The sequence below is a fragment of the Neoarius graeffei genome, chromosome 7, assembly GCF_027579695.1.
Source record: "Neoarius graeffei isolate fNeoGra1 chromosome 7, fNeoGra1.pri, whole genome shotgun sequence".
Lineage (NCBI taxonomy): Eukaryota > Metazoa > Chordata > Actinopteri > Siluriformes > Ariidae > Neoarius > Neoarius graeffei.
In genome coordinates this window covers 36,587,115-36,608,113 of record NC_083575.1, presented here as the reverse complement: position 1 = coordinate 36,608,113, position 20,999 = coordinate 36,587,115, and the positions used below count along the sequence as shown (strand labels likewise).

The window sequence follows — 20,999 nt, the reverse complement described above, 5'->3', positions numbered from 1 at the left end:
AAAACCAATAGGTGGCAACTGATCAAATACAGTGAATTTACAACTTAGCACTGGGGGGGGGGGGATAAGATTTGCTCTTCACTTTAACATATTAAATGTCAAAAGGCACACAGTTCTAAATCTCTGCTGAGTTTACAAACAAAAGGCATCATAAATTTGCATATTGTACGTTTTACCAAGGTCATGAGTTTTTGATGCTGAAGAACAGAAAATGAACTGATGAATGACATTTGGTTATTTATGTAACTTGGAATCTACAACTAAGCAACAAGGTTCTTTAAATAACTTCTTAAGCCATACTTAAAGGATATCCCCGTAACTGTGGCCTAGTAAGTGCTGCGGAGATGAGCAAAAAGAAAAACTAGTGTCTGACCTCCTGGGAGAAGTCGCCAATGTTGGGCTCATGTTTCTGACAGTAAGAACCCTTCTTCCATGCTTCTGCGTCTCCACAGTCACAGAATCCCCCTCCCCCAGAGGTTGTCATCTAGAGAGAGAGAGAGAGAGAGAGAGAGAGAGAGAGAGAGAGAGACACACAGAGAGACACTCATGTGTTAAGGACAGGTCTGGCTGGATCAAGACCTTCACAGAATCTGGCACACTTGGAAGGTCATATTAACCAAATGAAGGAACTGCCATTTTCATATAGTCTGGCTAACGCGACTTCAAAGCTCTACGAGCTATTGGTCTGGCCAAGATATTCAGCCCAACCGTTTCCCAGAGCCCGTGGTTGACCCGCCTCCCTGAAATGCCTCAGTTTGCTACTGGTCGAAGCCAGAAAAGGCTATGACGAAGCTTAAACCAATCACATCACTCTTTCCTCTGACGTACGTGACGCAACGATAGGATTCTCGCTGAGCCCCATTGATTTGGCTACTAGCGGGGCTAACTGGTAGATTAAACTCTTACCGAAGCTGGTCGGGAGCAAGGCGAAAACGCCCTTCCTTTCAATAAATACCTCCAGGGCTGCTCTTTGCTCCGTTTTCAATGAGAACTTCCCGTTGAATGCTTTCAATACAGCATGATTCTGTAAACAATCTATGGCTTCCGGTCGCAGTGCTACTACGTCAGTGCCTTGAACACGCCTCTACCCAGGGCCGTTGGAGATGCTCAAAGTTGACTGGCTCCCGATTTTTCCGGAGCTTGGAAGAGCTGGAGATAGCTTGCCTGGCCAGACTAAGCTCGCAACAGGCCCCCGTGTTGCGTCACGCTTAGGATGGACGGGCCCAGGCTAATTTTCATACAGGCTCTGCCTTCAACAGAAATGTGGAGGAGTCTGGTGCAGGAGTCACTCCGTTTTATTGTCGACACCGCTTCGTTCCTCATCTTCTTGAAAATCATTTAAATGCAGAATAATCTCAGTAGACAGTCATGTCACGTAAAGTCTTTATACTCTCTTAAAAGGAGAACTGAAGGCAAATTTATCAAAATTCTCTCATTTTATTAAATATAGAAATGCATTTCTGACGGCTGTTTTGTCGCTGCTATAGCAAATTATGAGTGTTTGAAATATGCTATGTAATATATCAAAGCAACGGCCGTAAACGAGATTCGTTGAGACTTGTGCGAGACATCGTAGGACGGAAGTAAAACCTACAGCGGAAATCAAAGCGACCGACATCTGCCAACGTTGTCAAAAGACGCGCGCGCCCTCTTTCGAATGCTGACGTAATCAAGCCGGAAGTTTTGTTTGTTTTGATAGCAATCAGGAAAGTTTGAAAAAAGTAGGCAGTAACCGTCATTTAAACTCGTTTTTGTGCAATACTTCGTTTGGAAAACAGTTTTCAAAATGGCGGCGCTGACACGTCACGTTTCGAAGTCTCGCACAAGTCTCGTGAAGATCGCGCGGATAAGTGACGCCTGCCGTGGACCGAACGAACCTAATTCAACATGGCCTATTCAAACCGAATAGGCTGATAAGTATAATATTTAATTGCGATTAGTTGCCAATACGAGTCACGATACAAGGTTGCTAAAACCAAAAACGTAATTGAATAACACGTTAATTAAGAAATAAAGCAAGTTTAAAAATGACTCCAGTTCCCCTTTAAAAATCTGCAAGCACTGCTTCAATGCTGGTCTCTCCACTGTGTGTGTAGCAAACCTTAAGCCAAGACGTGTTACTGACTCACTTTGCCATTTCACCCAGGATTCATTCCAAAGTTTTAATCCTGGTGTTTAAGTCCAAAAATATCATGGGTTCATTCTTGTGTTCTCATCGCATAACAGTCCTTTGCATATCATGTAACTGTTCTGTGCACAGGTAATAATTAAGGTCTTTACTGAAGATTCTGCAGGAAGCCAAAAACAGCGTGTGTGCACTTACTCTGTAACGATGCTCCTTATGTACACTGCCTAAAAAGCACTGCATGCACAGCACACACGTTGGATCTGCTGCACATTCCCTAAGAGGAGAAATAAACACACATTCTCGGTACATTGAATAATGCATGAGCAAGCGTCAAGTATTTCAATTAAAATGACTGCAAAATAAATAAACCTTTGGATCAGTAATTTTCATTTAAAATGCCAGACGGTGTTCAGTTTACCTTCCCAAAATTTAGACCTGAACAATTTCAGAAATATTAAGTCAACATTAACACAAAATGAGAATTAATATAATTAGAAAGCAATCATGGATGTAGGTTCCCCAAAGCTTGAAATAAACAGCATTGCCCAAAAAGAAAAAAAATTATTCTGGTTTGAGTCACAAACTGCCAAACCTCCTCTAGTATACTCAACATGCATAGAGGATATTACACGGTCACAGGAAGATATGAAGTTCATCTTCCAAGTGGTGAATTTTGTATTCATTTATTTATTTATTTCACGAGTGAAATTTTTCAATACGAGACAAACTTCATATCTTCATGCCACCCTGTAATGTCCATCCACAAAGAAAATATGCAAGTTAATCAAAAGAATTTTAATTTTGAATCAGTTCGCAATTTTGACAACGAGCATCTCGTCAGCGGGAAAACACTGGGAGTGACGTCATCAGAGTGAAATATCAGGAATTATTATACATACAGGACACTTTTTCCATGGAATAAAAATATGTATTCTATTTCCTTCTAGTGGGTTTATTGATAGCATGCAATATTATCATATCGCTTACCCTCCATACATTACACCAGTCTCCCCAGTGGAGAAATGAGCATGCAATATTGTACGTTGTCAAGACAACGCGACATCATACCATTAGCACTCATGCGAAGGTCCAATGGCAAAAAACTTTTCTACTGTGCATGCACAGAATCATTTCTTTGTCAGCCAGGAGAGAGCGAAGACGAGGCTAATCCAGTGCGAGGTTTAAGCACTAAATAAACAAACCAACTAAAAGACACACTGAACACCCAAAAGGCTACCAAATTTTCATTACATGTTCTTCACACATACTTACAAGAGAAAAACATACCAACGGACATCGAAAAACTGGAAGAGAGGAATTTATACTCTGTCCACACTAGGGATTTTGTATCGCAACACCTGTCCACACTAGCAACTATACCGGTACTGTAGCGGTATAACTGTATCGGTACGAAACCCACAAATGTATGGGTTTCGTGCCGGTACAGTATCGGTACTGTAGCGCTTCGCTGTAGTGTGGACAGATGAAGCGGCTCTGTATCGATACAAATATAACGCGCATGCGCAAAGTCACACACCTCAATCGATGTCTTCGCTGAATAAATAGTGAAGAACGGAGATTCGTTTGTTTCTTTCTCAACTGCCTCGCGCGTTTTATACGATTCGACTGAATAAATGACCACCAGAAATACAGACTGTACACTGACAACAAAAAGCGCACACACGTTGTTTCATCCGCCATATTCTCGGAAGGAAGTTACTCGGTAACCACGGAAACATTTCGCGCACGCGCATTTCAACTACCGTGAAAGAAAACCGCAAACATTTCTCGCTAGTGTGGACAGATGCACTAAGCTGTACCAGTGTACTTTGTACTGATACAGTTATACCACTATCGTACCGGTATAAGTGTGAACACAGCTTTAGGCTACAAGTGTAGCGACAAGTTCTCAGAGCCAGCAAAGCAGCCGTTCCACACAGTGGCCTTACAGCAATCTGCCCTGAATCCCTTAACCTAATAACAATCCAACCTTAATCAGTAAGGATGACCAGCAGCTTCAAAGTCTAACAAAGACATGGCTACAGGTCTCAATTAACTTGGGAATAAAACATTTTTGCCTAGTGAAAAACTAATTATTGTATCTTTACTATGATTTAAAAAAAAAAGGTTGGCAAGTGTGCAACTTCTAAAGAATCTAAGAAATGGAAGTGGTCTCCTACCTGCAGGAGTATGTAGGTTCCCCCACTTTAAAGACATGACCACAGAGCTGGGAAGGCTGGTTGTTCTGCTCAAGCTTGGCCAGCCCGGTTGAAGGCTCTTCTCCACACAGGTACCACTCCATTGGTGCCAGCAGCAGCAATTGGGGCAGCAGTTCCTCACTCTGAGGGTTCAGGTTGGGCCCAAGGCAGTAGATTTTGGGCACGTAGCAAGCCAGGTGCTGGTAGATGTCTTTGGGCAGATCTGTCGCCTGAAGCCATTTCTGTAGCAGGAGCAGCAGAGTTGAGAATTATTCCATGGTTGAACTTTATTGCTCAGTTTATAATTTGGATCCAAAAAAAAAAAAATTTAGATACTAACTGGTCTGGTCACCAAGTAGTACATAAATTAATCAGCACCATGTTGACGTCACATTATCTTTAGGGGTGTCCACACAGCAATTTTTACTCCGGTGTAGCACCGGGGCTGCCCCGGTAGAGCGTTCACACGGTACAAAGTGATACCGGTGTAGCCCCTGAAAGCTGCTTAAACCGGTGCAAATCTAACCCTGCTCAGGAGGTGGTTTAAGAAATGTACTCCAGAGTAAATGCTAGTTTGCGGGGCAGCACCGATATAAAATGGGACATCTGAACGCTACAGGGGTAGACTCGCTACGCGTGAGGAGAGTTGATTACATACGGGCATTGCATAATTTGCATCCTGGTATTTTGAGCTTCCAAAATGGCGAATATCAACAACAACAGAACTGCGTGTCTTCCAGTGTTGCCAGATTGGGCGGTTTTAAGTGCATTTTGGCGGATTTGAACATATTTTTGGTATGGAAAACATCAGCAGTATCTGGCAACTGACACTGGTGTCTTCATCCACGTTGTTTTCCTGGCGCTTGGTGATGCCATGACAACCGGGAAAAGGAAGTACATTTTCACGCATGCGCATATTTCATTTCCGCATTATTACTATCGTATAGCACGGTCGCAAGAACTGCTGTGTGAACGCAAGTGGGGCTGCACCGGTGCTGACACGCTTCTCTCTAGTAAGCAGGTTTGTGACGTGTGAACGCTCCACAAAATTTACACCGGTGTAAGATATATCGCAACAAAATACATCGGTGCAGCATCGATGCAAATATGTGCCGTGTGAACACCTCTATTGAGTAATTCAGACAAGTTCAGCAGTCAAAAGAATCTACAACACTGATATTAGAGCTTACTTTACCACTACAGCAGCATGCCACTCAAGCCTATGGCCCAGTGACAATTGACCAAGAAACAGCAACAGTAAAAGCTCATTTTAAAACTAATGCGCAGGCATCGACAGATAGTCAATTGCTACAGTTGCTCTGCTCTTTTCGAACATTTTAATATTTCTTGTCTTTTGTTCTTTTAGCGTACATAAGTAGCTAAAGTAGGTTTTTCCTTCTAAAGCATGACTTGGAGGAGTTTATCACTTTTCTGGTATCTAGACTACTTTCATGGGAATGACATACCGCTATGGGATAGCAACATAGCGGCTCCATTGTTTACAGTTGGACTTAGCAGAGGTCATTACGGCCGCGCTACGGCATAGCATCACACTAGGGATGGCGAAAACTAAAAAAAATCTTGACCGACCACAGAGCCTCATTAGCCGGTTAACCTAGGAGTTTAAAATTCTCGAATTGGAATTATTAGAATCTATTCTAAATCTAACCGCGAGCATCTGCACATTCAGTCCCAGTCGCTGCCCTCCACTCACATTACCTTTTCTACAGCGCGAAACATTTAGTCAAACGCGGCACTGATGTCGAGGGGTTTGTATTGGAGCGGAGGACAAATGGCTCCAGCTTAGAGACAGTTTCAGTTGGCCATGATGGCGTTGAAAATAAAGTCAAGTGCTAGAAGTACAGAACGTTCAGTGATGGGAATAACGGCGTTAAAATAAAGGCTGTTATAACGCCGGGTAATCTAATTAATTAGCTACAATCGTTATAACGCCGTTACCAATATCAACACGCCATTACTGTATGGTATTGGAGTTGCTCTGAAGCCGTCACCGACTTGGCTCACAGACATAAAAGCTGCGTTTGTCACTCCCCCTCCAGACACCGCTGTCATTTCATTCTCTCCCCTTCCCTCCAAAAGTCGGCATCTGCGCCTTTAGTTTGTGTGGAGAGATATGATCTGCAATAACATGCATTGTTGGCTACAGACCGAAACATACTTTCAGAATGCACTGGCCAAGGCAGGACTAAACTCCATGTGCCTTCTAATAATAATTAAAAAAAAAAAAAACACAATAGTAATTTGTAAGCTAAAAAGTCTAGCCTGATACTTTTTGAGACTTTTCTTTCACCAAGTGGCAGCTGTCTTCAACTGGGGCGGGAGGGCGGGACATGACTGAATGGGTGTTCCTGATTTGTCAGCTGTCATCCTTACACTGCATGGCATGCCCCAAGCGTTTACAACACAGAATTCCAGGTTCTCCGCTCCAAAATCAGCAGCTTCAAAACGATTTTTTTTTTAACAAACAACCAAAAAAAATTAACCGGTTGACGTTGATTTGGTCAACCATCGGTCAAACGGTCATCGGTTGACATCCCTACATCACACTGCACTCACCAAATCCCCAAGGAGATTAGGAGAAAGTTTCAGGAGCGACAAGGTAAAGGGAAGAGGACAAGACAGCAAAAGGATGAGGCACAGAGGGAGAGGGGGAGATACTGGCCACATATCCCCACTTTAATAAGGGGCAATGTGCGATCGCTGGCTCACAAATTGGAGGAGCCAACAGCGCTAACCAGGAGTCAAAAGGAGGAGTTCATCAAGCATTTTACAAAATCATGGTTACACCAGGATATCCCCGACCACGTTTCCACTGAGGGCTTTTAGACTGTGTGGGTGGACAGACAGAGCACTGAGAGTGGTAAGTGGAAAGGACAGGGGCTTGCTGCTCTTGTTAATAACCGATGGTGCAATTCTGGTCACATTACAACCAAGGAACAGATTTGTTGCCCAGACATTGAACTGCTAGCTGTAGGACTCCGTCCATATTAGGCCAAAAAAAAAAAAAAGTGCGTTTCCGGTAACATGAAATACTAAAATAAGGTCGGTAGGTAGGAAAGTTTTTTTTTTCTTAATTGTTTTTTTTATTTTGTTCGAAAAAATTAACACAAGTAAACATCTTACAAAATAGTATTTTGGCACAGAATCCTTTATACCACACATCATAATAAAATAAGTGTTTTAAATCTTTAAACGAATAAAAAAAATATCGCGAGAGTTCGAGTTATGATCTACGGAAGCGATATTTCATGATATTTTCATGTAATAACATGAAAACACCTTATCAAGAAATAACGTGAAAATAACGTCCTAGGCTAGGCTACTTCCATTAAAAGCAAACGGCCTAGCCTACTGAAGAACCTGGGTCGAGCAAAAACATGGCTGAATCCTGAATGACTCCTATTTGTATAAATAGGGGACTACATAGGCGGCAAAATGTAGTGTTTTTCCCTGCCATGGAAGTGCACTTGTATACTGAAAAGGAAGCAGTTTGCATTACAGCCTTGAATGAGGATTCAAAATGGCGGCTCAGCTCAGTTTTCCCTTCCTCCTTCAGTATACAAGTGCGCTTCCATGTTTATGCAGGAGGGCTGATAGAAGTGGCGAAACATTTTACTTTTTATCGTTTCTTTCACAACTTGAATGCGTTGAAACAAAAAATTATGACAAACTAACGCCGCTTACACTAAAATATCGAGGGAAATTTGTAATAAAAACTTTATGGTCGGCAATTTCGACTCGGAAATTCTCGATCGGTCGGGTTACCAGAAACACACTATTTTTTTTATTTGGCCTTATTTACCCAGGTCAACAGCTCATGCTATCATTGTGACTGTTTATGTCCCACCCTCATCCAACCCATAATCAGCAGGCGATGTCATTCATACCACCATATCTGGACTCCAAACTAAACACCCGAATGCCCTCATTATAATTTCGGGTGACTATTTTGTCATATTATTTTATTATATTTTATATATATATATATATATATATATATATATATATATATATATATATATATATATATATTTTTTTTTTTTTTGGATGTGGTTACTGTCCAACTTCACCCAGTATGTTAACTGTCCCCCCAAAGAGAAGACCTTGGACTTGCTGTATGCCAACATTAAGGTTGCATACAGCTCTTCCCCACTCCCCCCCTCTGGGTAGATCAGACCAGAATCTAGTTCACCTTAACCTTGAAAAGGCAAAAAAACTAAGGTCAAAACCAGAGATGCACCGATTGACCGGCTGCCGATCAGAATCAGTCGATTTTCACGTGATCGGCCATGACCGGCGACCGGCCGGTCAAAATTAAAATATGCCGATTTTCTGCCGATCAAAACTTGTGTATCACAGAGATGAAAGTGGAAATACTCATAATTCGCAACTAAAAAGACCGCAGCTACACTGGCAGCTTCAACATGCTTTCTAGTGCGATTGTGTTGCACTTGTGCAGAACAGTGTCAGTCCTGCACGCCTAACGAGCTCCGGTGCGCGCGCCGTTAACAACAACAAAAAAAATTCACTATATTTGGATATCCAAATATAGTGAATTTTTTTTTGCGCCGGATATTGGATGTGAAAAGAAAATGTTTGTGGTTGTGTGAATTTCCTATTACAGCCTATTACCAAACATCTAGTTAGATTTGTACAAAGAGAGAAAGAAAAAAAAAAAGTCTTTGTTTGTTTTACAGCCTTGGTTGCATTTGATTCCACTGGAAATTACTCTACAAATACACATTTGACAAAGATGATAGAATGGCTGTGGTATACGTATGACTGGAAATTATTTTTGTATTTTGATACTGAATGAAGAAATGGGTTGTTCTATAAGGCATAAAGTTTTCATGTTCATTATTCAAAAAATCATTAATTATCTATAATCCATGGATAATTGTTTGTATTACTAATAATAATAATAATAATAACAACAACAACTTTTTGAATAATTTAAAAAAAAATAACTCATTTATAACATTTCAATAATCACTACTTATTAGCTATATTAATTAATAATTAGAGTAGCAATTATAATTCAGTATTATTAATTACTACTTAATTAATAAGCAGTGATTATCAAAATGTAATTTAATAATAGTAATTATCATCAACTAAATTATACTAATAAATTAGTGATTATTAAAATGCTATAAAATTGAGTTAAGATTAGTTAAAATTATTATTATTAAAAAAGTAGTAATTATTTTTAGTAGTAGTGATACAAACAATTATTCATGGATTATAGATAATTTGTTTTTAATAGTGAACATTGATATAACAATTGAACTGATAATAAGTATTACTAGTAGTATTGTTTATTATTAGTAGTACTGTTATTTTACATTAGTGTTCACTATTTAAAAAAAAAAAGTTATCTATAATCCATGAGTATTTGTTTGCATTCTACCAATTACTACTTTTTAATAATTAATTGTAATAATTTTTAATAACTTAATGTTATAACATTTAATAATTCCTAGTACTTATTAATCACTAATTAATAAATAGTAATGATTAATAACCAATAATAATTACTATTACTACTAATTATTATTAGTGGTTGTTAATATTCTTCTTATTATATTAAAAACACTTGTAGATGATAAGTAATAAAACAAAAAAAACTTTTTGTACAAATGATTTATATTGTACTATATTTAGAATTATTGTATTTTCTGGAGTTCTTTGTAATTGAGTTTTGAAATAAAGGTTGTTTATATATTTATATTAAACTTGGTACAATAAAGAATGTTAATTATGTAAAAAAAATGATGCTAATCATTATTATTAGTATTTCCTATAAGCCCCATTTTCCACCTGACTCGTGCGCATGCACGATCCCCCCTGCCTTTCACTCCGGAGTGCTTGACCTCTAACACGCGCGCGCCTCATGTCCGTGAAAAACCAGTTTCCCAGTCCGCCATGTCCCCAGCGCTGCGCTACCGGCTATAAACACATTTGTGCGATCCAGCGCTTTTTATCGCAAATGACTCTTCTCCTTATTTTGGGGGTATTTGTCATCCCCCAACCACTTGTTAAACAGACATCTTCCCATAATTATCAATGCTGTCTAGCACCCACGTAAGCTCCCTGCGGATCTCTCACTCTTCACAACCACCACACCACACCGCACTTCCTCCAGTAGCCTCCTAACGTTCGTTCTTGATCTACAGAATGCACAGAACCAATGCTGCCCCCAAAAGGTATGCTGATCACTTTTAAAATTACGGTTAAAAAAAATACCCCAAACCGGATGGAGACATTTCACTCGTTCGCTCCAATATTACATTTAATACCTCCCTTTCGAAAATTCCAGTCATTCCAAACAATTTAAGACGTTTTTAGGCCTTGAAAACCGAAAGTTGTATTTAAGACTTAAGGACCCGCGGGAACCCTGTGCTAGTTCAGCCACTTTTCATAGCAATTGGTTAAAGCAAGGAGTTTAAATTAAAAAAAAAAAAAAACCCACACACACCACAACCCCCCAAAAAAAAAAAAAATAATCCACAGGGCCTTGACCCCTACTGAAGTCTGCACCTCTAACACCCCAGTTGAACCACTAATGCCAGTATTATCAAAAACGCAGACCATAAGATTCCTGAAATGGAGAAATTAGGCAGAGCTTAAGTAGATGAGCTTAGCTTTTTCTCATCACTATATATACACACACATTTTTATATATATATATATATATATATATATATATATATATATATATATATATATATATATATATAAAATGTATTGATTTTAAATTCAGCTAGTCCATAGTCCTGAAAACAGAATGCCCTGAATATGTATACATTTGCGATTTTTTTTGTGTTTCCCTTCCTTCATTAGGCCTGACCGAGTTCATAAAGAGTATGCATTAGTGAGCTGAGGTGTTGAACCAAGTGTTGGAGAACTATTCTGAGAAACCCATAAAAATGTCACCACAAGACTGTTTCTATGTTTGTGCAAGACCGTTCCAAACCCAGAACCAGATGCAGCCTTATGTTTCATGGAGGCCTGTCACGACAAGATGCCATCTTGCACTGCATCTTTGGAAAATACAAAACTTAACTCCGAATCCCCCAAAAACATCCAGGAAAAAGAACAGGATAAAGCGGCTAGAGATAATGAGAGGAGATGAAATATAATCCTTTAAGTTTCATGCAAAAGTCTCTACAAAGCATAAGCATTGGAGATTTTCTGAGTGCATGTGTTTGTACGCAGTAATTACGCTGTTTAATACACACGAACAGGTAATGTTTCTGGCAGTCTTTTGTCAGTCACTGTGCGCTAGGCATGAAACGAAACAGCAAAGCCATGATACAAGACGTACTTTCATACAGGCTTCATGAGACATTATTGAAATGAGAGGATGCTGACAAAATATTAAACGTAATACATTTATTTTCCAGGCAATCCAGCCACTGGGGGTGCACAAGCGTACGCTTGGTGCCGGTCCCAAGCCCGGATAAATGGAGAGGGTTGCGTCAGGAAGTGCATCTGGCGTAAAACTGTGCCAAATCTAACATGCGGATTGAAAAGAGAAATACCATACTGGATCAGTCGGGGCCTGGGTTAACAATGGCCGCCTCCGGTACTGTTGGTCAGCAGGGTGTAAGGTTGGACAGGATAAGGAACGAGCACATCAGAGGGACAGCACATGTGGAGAGCTTGGGAATTAAGCTAAGAGAGATGAGACTGAGATGGTATGGGCACATCCTGAGAAGAGATGCAGAGCATGTTGGAAGGAGAATGTTGAGGATGGAGCTGCCAGGCACACGAAAACGAGGAAAGCCAAAGAGGAGATACATGGATGTGGTGAGAGAGGACATGAAAGTGGCAGGTGTGGTAGAGAAGGATGCGGAAGACAGGGAGCAACGGAGACGAAAGATCCGCTGTGGCGACCCCTAATCGGGAGCAGCCAAAAGGTGACGACGATGTTTGTTTTCCAGGCCTTCCCAGTCACTGGGAATTGTGAGATACAATCATGTCAACAAGGACCAGAATCTCAAAGAAACGTTTCTTCTATCTTGTGCAATCCATGCCATGAAGAACTGGGGCTGTTTTGAGAGAAAAGGAAACCCCTACACTAGGGCTGTGCGATGTCCCCTTAATTGGCATCGATGATGTTTACAGTGCAAACATCGTGATGGACGATCATATCGTGGGTGGGCGGGGGGGGGGGGGGGGGGGGGGGGGGGGATTTTAATACCACATTATTAAATATATTATTATTATTAAAAGTATTAGATACTCATCCGAGGCTTTGGCACGTAAAGGAAAAAAGCGCTAGGTGATGTGGAATATTTGGCCTTGATAACAGATATGTGGTCCAGCTGCAACATGATGCCCTACATGTCAGCTACCGTACATTATGTGGACCGAGAGTGGGCAATGCAGTCCAAATGCCTGCAGACGAGTTTCATGCCAGAGACACATTCAGCGGACCATTTAGAAGACGCATTGCGCGAGACACTTGCCGAATGGAAAATAGAGGAGAAAAAGATCGCCTGCATAACAACGGACAACGGGGCGAATATTGTCGCAGGCATCAGGCAATTGAAATGGCCGTGGTTAAGTTGTTTTGGGCACAATTTGAACCTGGCCATAACCAACTCGCTTGCGCAACAGAGGGCCAGTACAGACCGAGCGTTTGGAGTTTGCCGAGCAGTCAACACTGTGTTTGCGCACGGCTGGCTTCGGAGAACTGAGCTGCGCAAAGCGCAGGTGGAAATGAACCTCCCCGAGCACTCACTGATCACGGCAAGATATTAATCAGCTCTAACAATGAAAGACTAGTATTCAAACTATGAGAAGAAACTACACTTAAGCTATTACTCATTGTTTATTTACACCATATCAATTGAAGCTGCGTTTCGGCCTTTAGTGCGCACTTGAACGCGCTAATTTTTCAAATTTATTAGTGTTTGAATTATTGCACCAGCTTTTAAAATGATTTAATATATATTTTTTTAACTGTCTTTACGTTTGTCAGAATCACCTTCATTCTTCCATTGGGTTTGACATTATGGCTTAGAGTGGACCATGTGTCTGAAAGTAGGCCTATTTACCAGATTAAAGTTATTTGACTTCTGCCGAAGTCTGCGCTTCACTGCCGTTTGGGGTGCAATATTTCCCGACTGAAGTGGTTAATAGTGGCTATTTGTTTGAACAACATGACAAATTTTACATTAAAAGTATAGTGTAGGCTAAAAAATGAAGTCAAAATTTATTATTAGTAGCATACTGTATTTGTGTAACCACATGTTATGTTCACTAGCACGTCCCTGCACCATAGCCTACGTGAACAAGCGGTAATAGGATATTACTTTATAATGATTTATATAATTATATATATATATATATATATATATATATATATATATATATATATATATATATATATATATATGTGTGTGTGTGTGTGTGTGTGTTATATAATATATTTATATATTAAACAAAACTAACTAACTAAACTAACAAAAAACTAACTTTTTAGGTTAAATAGGCCCAGATGACACCGTATATGCATGTTTATGACAGGAGGGGGCGTGGTATCACGATGGCGGCTCTCCATCGTGATGGATGACCACCATCGTCGATGGACGATGGCATCGTCTATCGGCACAGCCCTACCCTACACAGTAGCAGTAGTGTTTAGGGCCCAACCCATACATCAAGAGACAGATAAGATTGGTCGATAATGGTACTTAGCTTTGTCAGCATCAACCAAAATGGGGCCGATCAACAGCCGATAAGGACCTTTATTCAAAGTTACACAGCCGGCCAATTAGCCTGAAGGATTCATTACACATGCAGCTTTAATGAGCAGAACATACCGGCATGTTTGTGAACGTCAAGTGAAGGTAAACACAGTTTCATTTATCAAGGTGATGGAACTTCTATTAGATAGGCCTTTTGTGTTTTTAGAACCAATACGTTACTTGCATATGTTCACTGAGAAACCCCAGAGTCAAAAGTCTGTTGTGTAGGTTAATGCTAGCTGGCATCCTATGGCATCAGATGTGTGTTATATGTCGCAACCATGATAAAAAAATGCCTACAAGCAAATTATATAACTTCTCACACGCAGATATTAACTGCCACTAACAAAATACAAGTCCTTATTCATAAATTCAACAAATGAGACTATATTATTTTAACTAGCATACTAAGCTGCAATCAAACCATGCAAGTTAATCTTAGACAGCAAAGTTTCAACAGTAACATTTATTAGCGAGCCGATGTAAGCAACACGTTTACATGTGTAGAACCCGGCATGAGGGGGCATGGACGCAAACTCTGGAGACGGGGAGAATTTTAGCAGAGTTCCAGGCTCGGGTTTATTCAGTATACGCTTTTCAGTTCAACAAAACCAAAACAAAATAGGACTTGGAGCCTTCACTCAGTCAAGTTCACGCTCCACGGAGTGCGTCTGTTCGTCTCGCATGCTCTGCAAGCTCCGTCTGTCTGTCTCCCTCTCTCACACACACACCCACACAGTTTCCTGCTGGTCCAGGGCATCAAGCCAGCAATCTTTTGGCCCAAAAAGCTGCTTCTCTATAACCTTTAGGCCATGGCTTAAAGGTTTAATTCCCTGGACCAGCAGGAAAATGTGTGGGGGTGTCGTTTTTTGTTGAATGAACAGCACCTTTCCCCTCCCTCGACATCCATGGCTAAGGTGCCCTTGAGCAAGGCACGTAACCCCCAACTGCTCCACTGCTTTGGGTGGGTTAAAGTGCACATCACGGGTAAATTCAGGAGCAAGATCAATGTAATTCTCCTATTTTATATTAAACTTTGGTCAAATATCTGTAATTCTGCATTCTCTGCAATTTTTTTTTTTTTTTTATCTTGCACAATACCAGAAAATTCAGTTGAAATCGAGCCATTTGAGGCAAATTGGTCCGCCTCTGAAAAAACTTGGCATTTGGATTTCCCGGGAAACATTGATTTTCGTGACGTCACATGCGGGACACCTCCCTCTGAATCCTACATCAGCGCTGGTTTATGAGAAAACGACCTGGTGGTTTTCTGCGAATTTCTTCAACGTTATCGCGTAATTATTAAAATGGTTAACAGATGTATCGTAGGAGGGTGTAGCAACACCAATCTTGATGGAATTAGTACTCATCGTTTCCCAAAAGAGCGGACAATGAGAGAGAAATGGGAGCGCTTGGTCTACACAGGCTGTGCACTGAAACCGTGCAAAGCTCTCGCAGTCTGCTGGCACTTCCGCAGGTGACGTCACGAATCTGGCTCCAGACTCCCTTGGGATTTTTCCAGACACGTTTTGTTATTTTATTTTTTTCTGCTGTAGACAGATGGCCTTGTGCAAAATTACCCTTCTGGATGAGTGTGTAAAGGGACAGACTTTCACATAAAAAAAAAAAAAAAAAAAAACACACACCACGAAATTGGTCCAGGATATGCCCTTGAATGCAGAGAAAGAACTTCACTGTGCTCTAATGTACACGTGACAAAGACTTATTCTCTTCGGTCTCCCTGAGTTTGTCGAACAAGAGTATATTAAGTATTTTTGTATTTCACCGTTTGTTTGACTTGCGTTTTTGTTTTGTTTTATTGAGCATTGCTATTAGAAGTATTCAAGTATGTGAGAATCATTATGTATCTAGGCCTAATTAAAGTAATTCTGGTCAAGTGCTTTATTAACTTATTGAGACACCCAAAGTGACACAAGGTGATTATATTCTATACTTTTCCCACACATTTGTTTCAACTATATATTTCAGCTGCATTTCAAGACTTGCTCAATGATGAGAAAATTTACAATAAAAGGTAAAATCAATATCCACTGGCTGCATCGCGATCTGAAACACCCAGATGCTAAATTAATTTAGCTTGCTGTGTGCATGTGAGACAACCAGGGCTTTGAACCGGTTCAAGGAACGAAAACCGGGAACTTTTTCTATTTCACATGGAACAGAAACGAAACCAGAAACTTTATTATTATTTATGTTCCGGAACAGAAACGCTTATTAAAAATAATGGTAACTGGTTAATACCAGTTTTTATTTCGTTCCTCAAAGTTTCCGTAGCCTACAAATAAAAAAAAAAAGTAATTCTTCTCCTGCGCAAGTTTCTATGACCCGCTGGGGTTCACTTCCTGTGTGACGTTCGCTGACTGAATGGAGGGAGCGGGAGGGTGGACTACTATCACGTCTCCACATCTTAAATAAGAGGTACATATTGCAGTCTATCGTTATTCAAAAACGTCAGTTTCAAACACGATATCAATATATTTGTCCACGTTAATGAGAGGCTCGCGAACATTAAATGACGTTAACCTCTGTTAGCCTATCAATGCATAGGGCCTGACTAGCCTTTGGTAACACACTAAACGAATTCTCTTTCATTTTTGGCACTTTTTCTGTTTGTGTAGATGGGAAGACATACTGAGAATCCAAATCGCCAACATTTGAAATAATAATTGTTTTGAATTATTTCTTGTCTTATTTAATGAAGGTTGTAATAGAATTAGCCTACATTTGGCTTAAGCTGGATGAGACAGAGACAATTTTATAGCCATTTGTTAAACAGCTGACAGGGAACGTAATTAACCGTTCCGGGAACGAAATTTTTTTGTTCTAACCGGTTCGGGAACGTCTATTTAATGGTGGAACCCAACAGCGGAAACGTTAAAATTCCGTTTCTGTTCGGAAAGAACCAATAGGAAAAAAATTCTGGTTCAAAGCCCTGAAGACAACTCATTTTCAAGTGTGCAGAATTGACTCCAATGCTTTAAGAATTAGTTTTTACTGTCTGGAATCAGTGAATCGACTCTCTTTGAGATCGACTTCGATGTGAACCAAAAGCAGGATTTGGAGAGTTCATGACTTGATGTACAGTTATTCCCGCTAACACTGCTTAGTACGCATCCTACATACTGTACATGAGGTGTATTTTGAAGTGAGAAAGTGCCCAGCTTGTAAACCAGTCAGTCAGTCATTTGCCATACAAAGTACCAATCTTTTGGCTAAAGTAGTATGACGATGCATGTTTTCTGATGGGGCAGAAAAGATTAATATGAAAACCAGATAAGGTAGGATAATTCGACAGATTGCACACTACATTGTGCTTCCACATTTCTTGCATCTCTACAAAAGAATGCAGAGACTCAGATTGTTTTGCAGGTCAAGGGGCCCACAGGGCCCCTCCTGGGAAAAAACAGGGGCCCATTTCTACAATGGAGGGCCCAGTGATTATCCTTCAGTTGAAGCAAACCTAGTGAGCGAAGCGAGCCCAATGAACAGCTGGGGCAGCCCAGGGGCTGTTTTTTTCTTCTCAATTCTGTTTTTTTTTTGGTATTAGAAGCCATATGAAGCAATGTAGATGACAAAAATCAATGCTTCAACCAAATATATTGAGATATTGTTTAATCAGTGGCAATATTTTGGAATTCAACCACAGGCCACTATACATCACATCTATATTATATCCTCCTTGTAAATTATAGCACAAGAATGGGTTTGTTTTTTGCATGCTGTGACGGTCTAATTCTGCTTGTCTCTCATCATCTCTACTTCTAATTTCATTAATTTATTTTAATTAACTTGTTTTCAGTTTGGTGTAGGTCTGTAGTAGTAGTAATAATAGTAGTCACCAGTGGTAGTGGTAGTAGTAGTGGTTGCTGTTGTAGTAATTAATGTTGCAGTAGTAGTTGTTGTAAATCTAGTATGACTAATTACCTTGGGTATCAGGGGTATCAGTTTTTCCAAGTGAATGTACTCTCTCTCTGCCGAAGAATGACAAAATAGATGTATTTTTTCTTTTTTTTTTCTTATCCATGTTTGTCTCTTTCGAATATTCGTACATAGACCGTAAGACGCCACCTAGCGAAAGACTTGGATCAGGTTTTACTCGCTTGGGAGGCTACAAACGGGGCGGCGTAAATACACGAACGGGTCCGACGTATATTCAATATGGCGGCGGTCAAAACAAATTCATCTGATGCTGAAATCTGTTGAACATCCAGATAATTATGTTGGAAGTTGCATATTTGTGCAAGATTTTCGATATTGAGACCATGAAGTCAAGTAGTAATACGCCACGAAACGTTCCAAATGGGGTATAAAATGCTCGCGTCCATATTAGCCCCTGCCCCTCTCGACAATGCGTTCATTATTTGAAATAGTTCGTCTTAGACGCGGGCGCACCAACAATCTGAGTCTCTGAGAATGATCACAAACACAGGTTGTCATGAGGCCAACACCAGTGTAAAGACTTCACATACTTTAGAGGACTTTAGTTGACCCGTTTTCTCTTCTGCCATTTCCATCAAACACGTTTCAGTCTGAAGTGATGTCTGGTGCCACATGGTGCAGTCCAGTTAATCAGTAATGAAATTCATTGCCAACTACTTTTCTTATCAAAACTATCAATTTTCTAGCGTAGTCGGTGCACATACGTAAGATAGTGTTAAGGGAAAAATAAATTCCCTAACAGAACACAAGGTGTAGCTATTATATAATCAGACTGGGGAACTGTGTGCGAACCATGCGGTATAGATTGACCAATGTGCAAGCATCAACAACTCCCGAATGCTGTTTTTGAAAGTTTGAGGATATGCATTGCTCGTTAAGATTGGATGCAACGTGTGTGTTTATCCCTTTAAGGCCAGTCTGACATATGTCTTGTCCTACCTCTGGGCCTGAACGTGACCTGATTATGTTTTAGACTATGCCATTCTTTTCAAGACCTGTGATTGATGGGGAAGGTGAAATGCATCCCGGGATGCTTTTTTTTTTTTCAGCACTCTGAGCTTGTCTTAGCCTCCATGTAGACCACACAAAAAGTTGTGCTTCAGACAGTGACAACTGCTGACAACCTGAGTGCAGCAAGTGACATTGATGCTGAGTACAGCAGTTACTTAAGACGGTTCTTAATGTCTTAAGACGGTTCTTAATGTCTTCTTGTTGAGGAAAACAACAATATCGAGTAACGGACAGGTCAGATATAAAAAATTGCCAAAAATTGTTCATTTTCCCCCCCCTCGGTCAACAAAAATTGTTCCCAAAGTTGTCACATTTGGATAGAGCACAGCATGTTGCCGTGCTGACCCACAGACTGGCTGACAGCCCATAGTAAGCACAATAACCATTTCAATGTAATGAACTGTTGATAGAAATGGATTTTCATGTAGCGAAGACAGATAAGCGGAGTGATACAGTGAACCGCACCGAAGCAGTTATACTAAACATCAGCACTACTTACCAATCAAATTACCTGCACAGGAAGTAGCTGTTGCATAATCATGATTGTTGGCCCTTCCACATCCCCTTAAGGCCAATTTATGCTGACAACCCAGTCCTCGCAGACGGCGCCGTAGATGGCGTCTGTGTAGCCCCCCCACCTTCGCAGACGCTCTGCGCGCACCTCCCAAAAATTGTGACCACCACAGAAGCCTCGCAGACAAGAGGGCTCCGATTGGTCCACTCTACATCCGCTGTACACGCACTTCCGCTTCCCTGCTTTCCCGGTTTGGTTTGTTTTCACGACCGCCATTTTTAAAAACACGAGCAAAGATGGAGCAGCACGAAGAGCGGTTGATCGAGGAAGTACGTACATCTATACGACTCCAGTTCTAGTCATTATAAGTAACCGGAGGATAAACACTCCACTAACCACACCCACCAACTACTCCTAGCGATTTCGCGCCCCCTTGCGTTGTGGCGGTGAATAACATCGCGCACGCCTATTACTCCCCACTCAATGATAAATTACAACTGTCTGCGAAAAGCTATCTGCGAAAGCCTTGTCGCAAGAGCATGCAGAGGCCTTTAGTCTGCATTACTGCACTCACTTAACTAGCCACACTATACAGTAACTTTACATTACGTACAACTTCTCAGCCTAATAAGTTTTCTGTGCAACAAACAAAAAAAAGTGGGACTGATTCTTCTTTGGAGTAATTTCCAGCCAACTGAAGGTACCAAGATATAAAAATCCTGACATCACATCATTCAGGAAACTAAACTTCGGGTTGAACGAACTTTGCTCCTAATGGTTCAAAAGAACTCCAAGACAAACAAACAAAAGACTGCTGTGCAAGGAAAAACCACTTACTCCAAGGCTGGCATTAAAAACAACAGTGCTCCGAGAGCACAACATCCCCTGCTACAATATATCGCAAATGAAATTGTAATATGCATATTACTGTCCTATAAAGCTTTTTGCCAAGTTTCGTGAAATTCCTCCAAAAATTGGGAGAGTTGGGTCCACTTTACACGGGGACGGTATAAAACAAAAACGCAAAAGTCCGTTTTCGTTCTCACTTTTTTCCGCGTCTACACGACCGTTTTCAAGGAGGGAATCTGCGTCTATACGGTGACGCATAAATGTCTCCGCTATGTCTGCACGCATGCGCAACGTCTTCCGTCTTGTCTGATCTGCACATCTGCGCCGCTGTTCTGTCAAGTTATCCTACCAAGCCTACTACGCATGCGCGAAATCCAGGAGGGTAGGAAAATTCAACAGTAGTTTTGTCCCACCGATCAGCTGGGCTGATAGAAAATCGGTGAGAATTTCACGCATTTGCCGATTTTTATGTTTTGTGCGTATTGGTCGAGTCTTTGGCCGAGTCAAATAATTTGTAATGACTTGTTCTGAATAATAAAACGGTCTGTATGAGAACTTGC

General features: G+C 40.7%; 1 protein-coding gene across 3 annotated transcripts in view; it reads right to left on the bottom strand.

Annotated features, from left to right (window-relative positions):
* The window catches only part of ubr2 (ubiquitin protein ligase E3 component n-recognin 2), a 144,433-nt gene that overhangs the window by 87,147 nt on the left and 36,287 nt on the right, over nt 1-20,999 (bottom strand). For all 3 annotated transcript variants that reach the window (XM_060925578.1, XM_060925579.1, XM_060925580.1), the window contains exons 2-4: nt 4,309-4,568; nt 2,324-2,402; nt 374-484 (exon numbers count right to left, since the gene is read on the bottom strand). In XM_060925578.1, the coding sequence (XP_060781561.1) occupies nt 374-484; nt 2,324-2,402; nt 4,309-4,568 (450 nt within the window). The remainder of the gene's footprint in view (nt 1-373; nt 485-2,323; nt 2,403-4,308; nt 4,569-20,999) is intronic.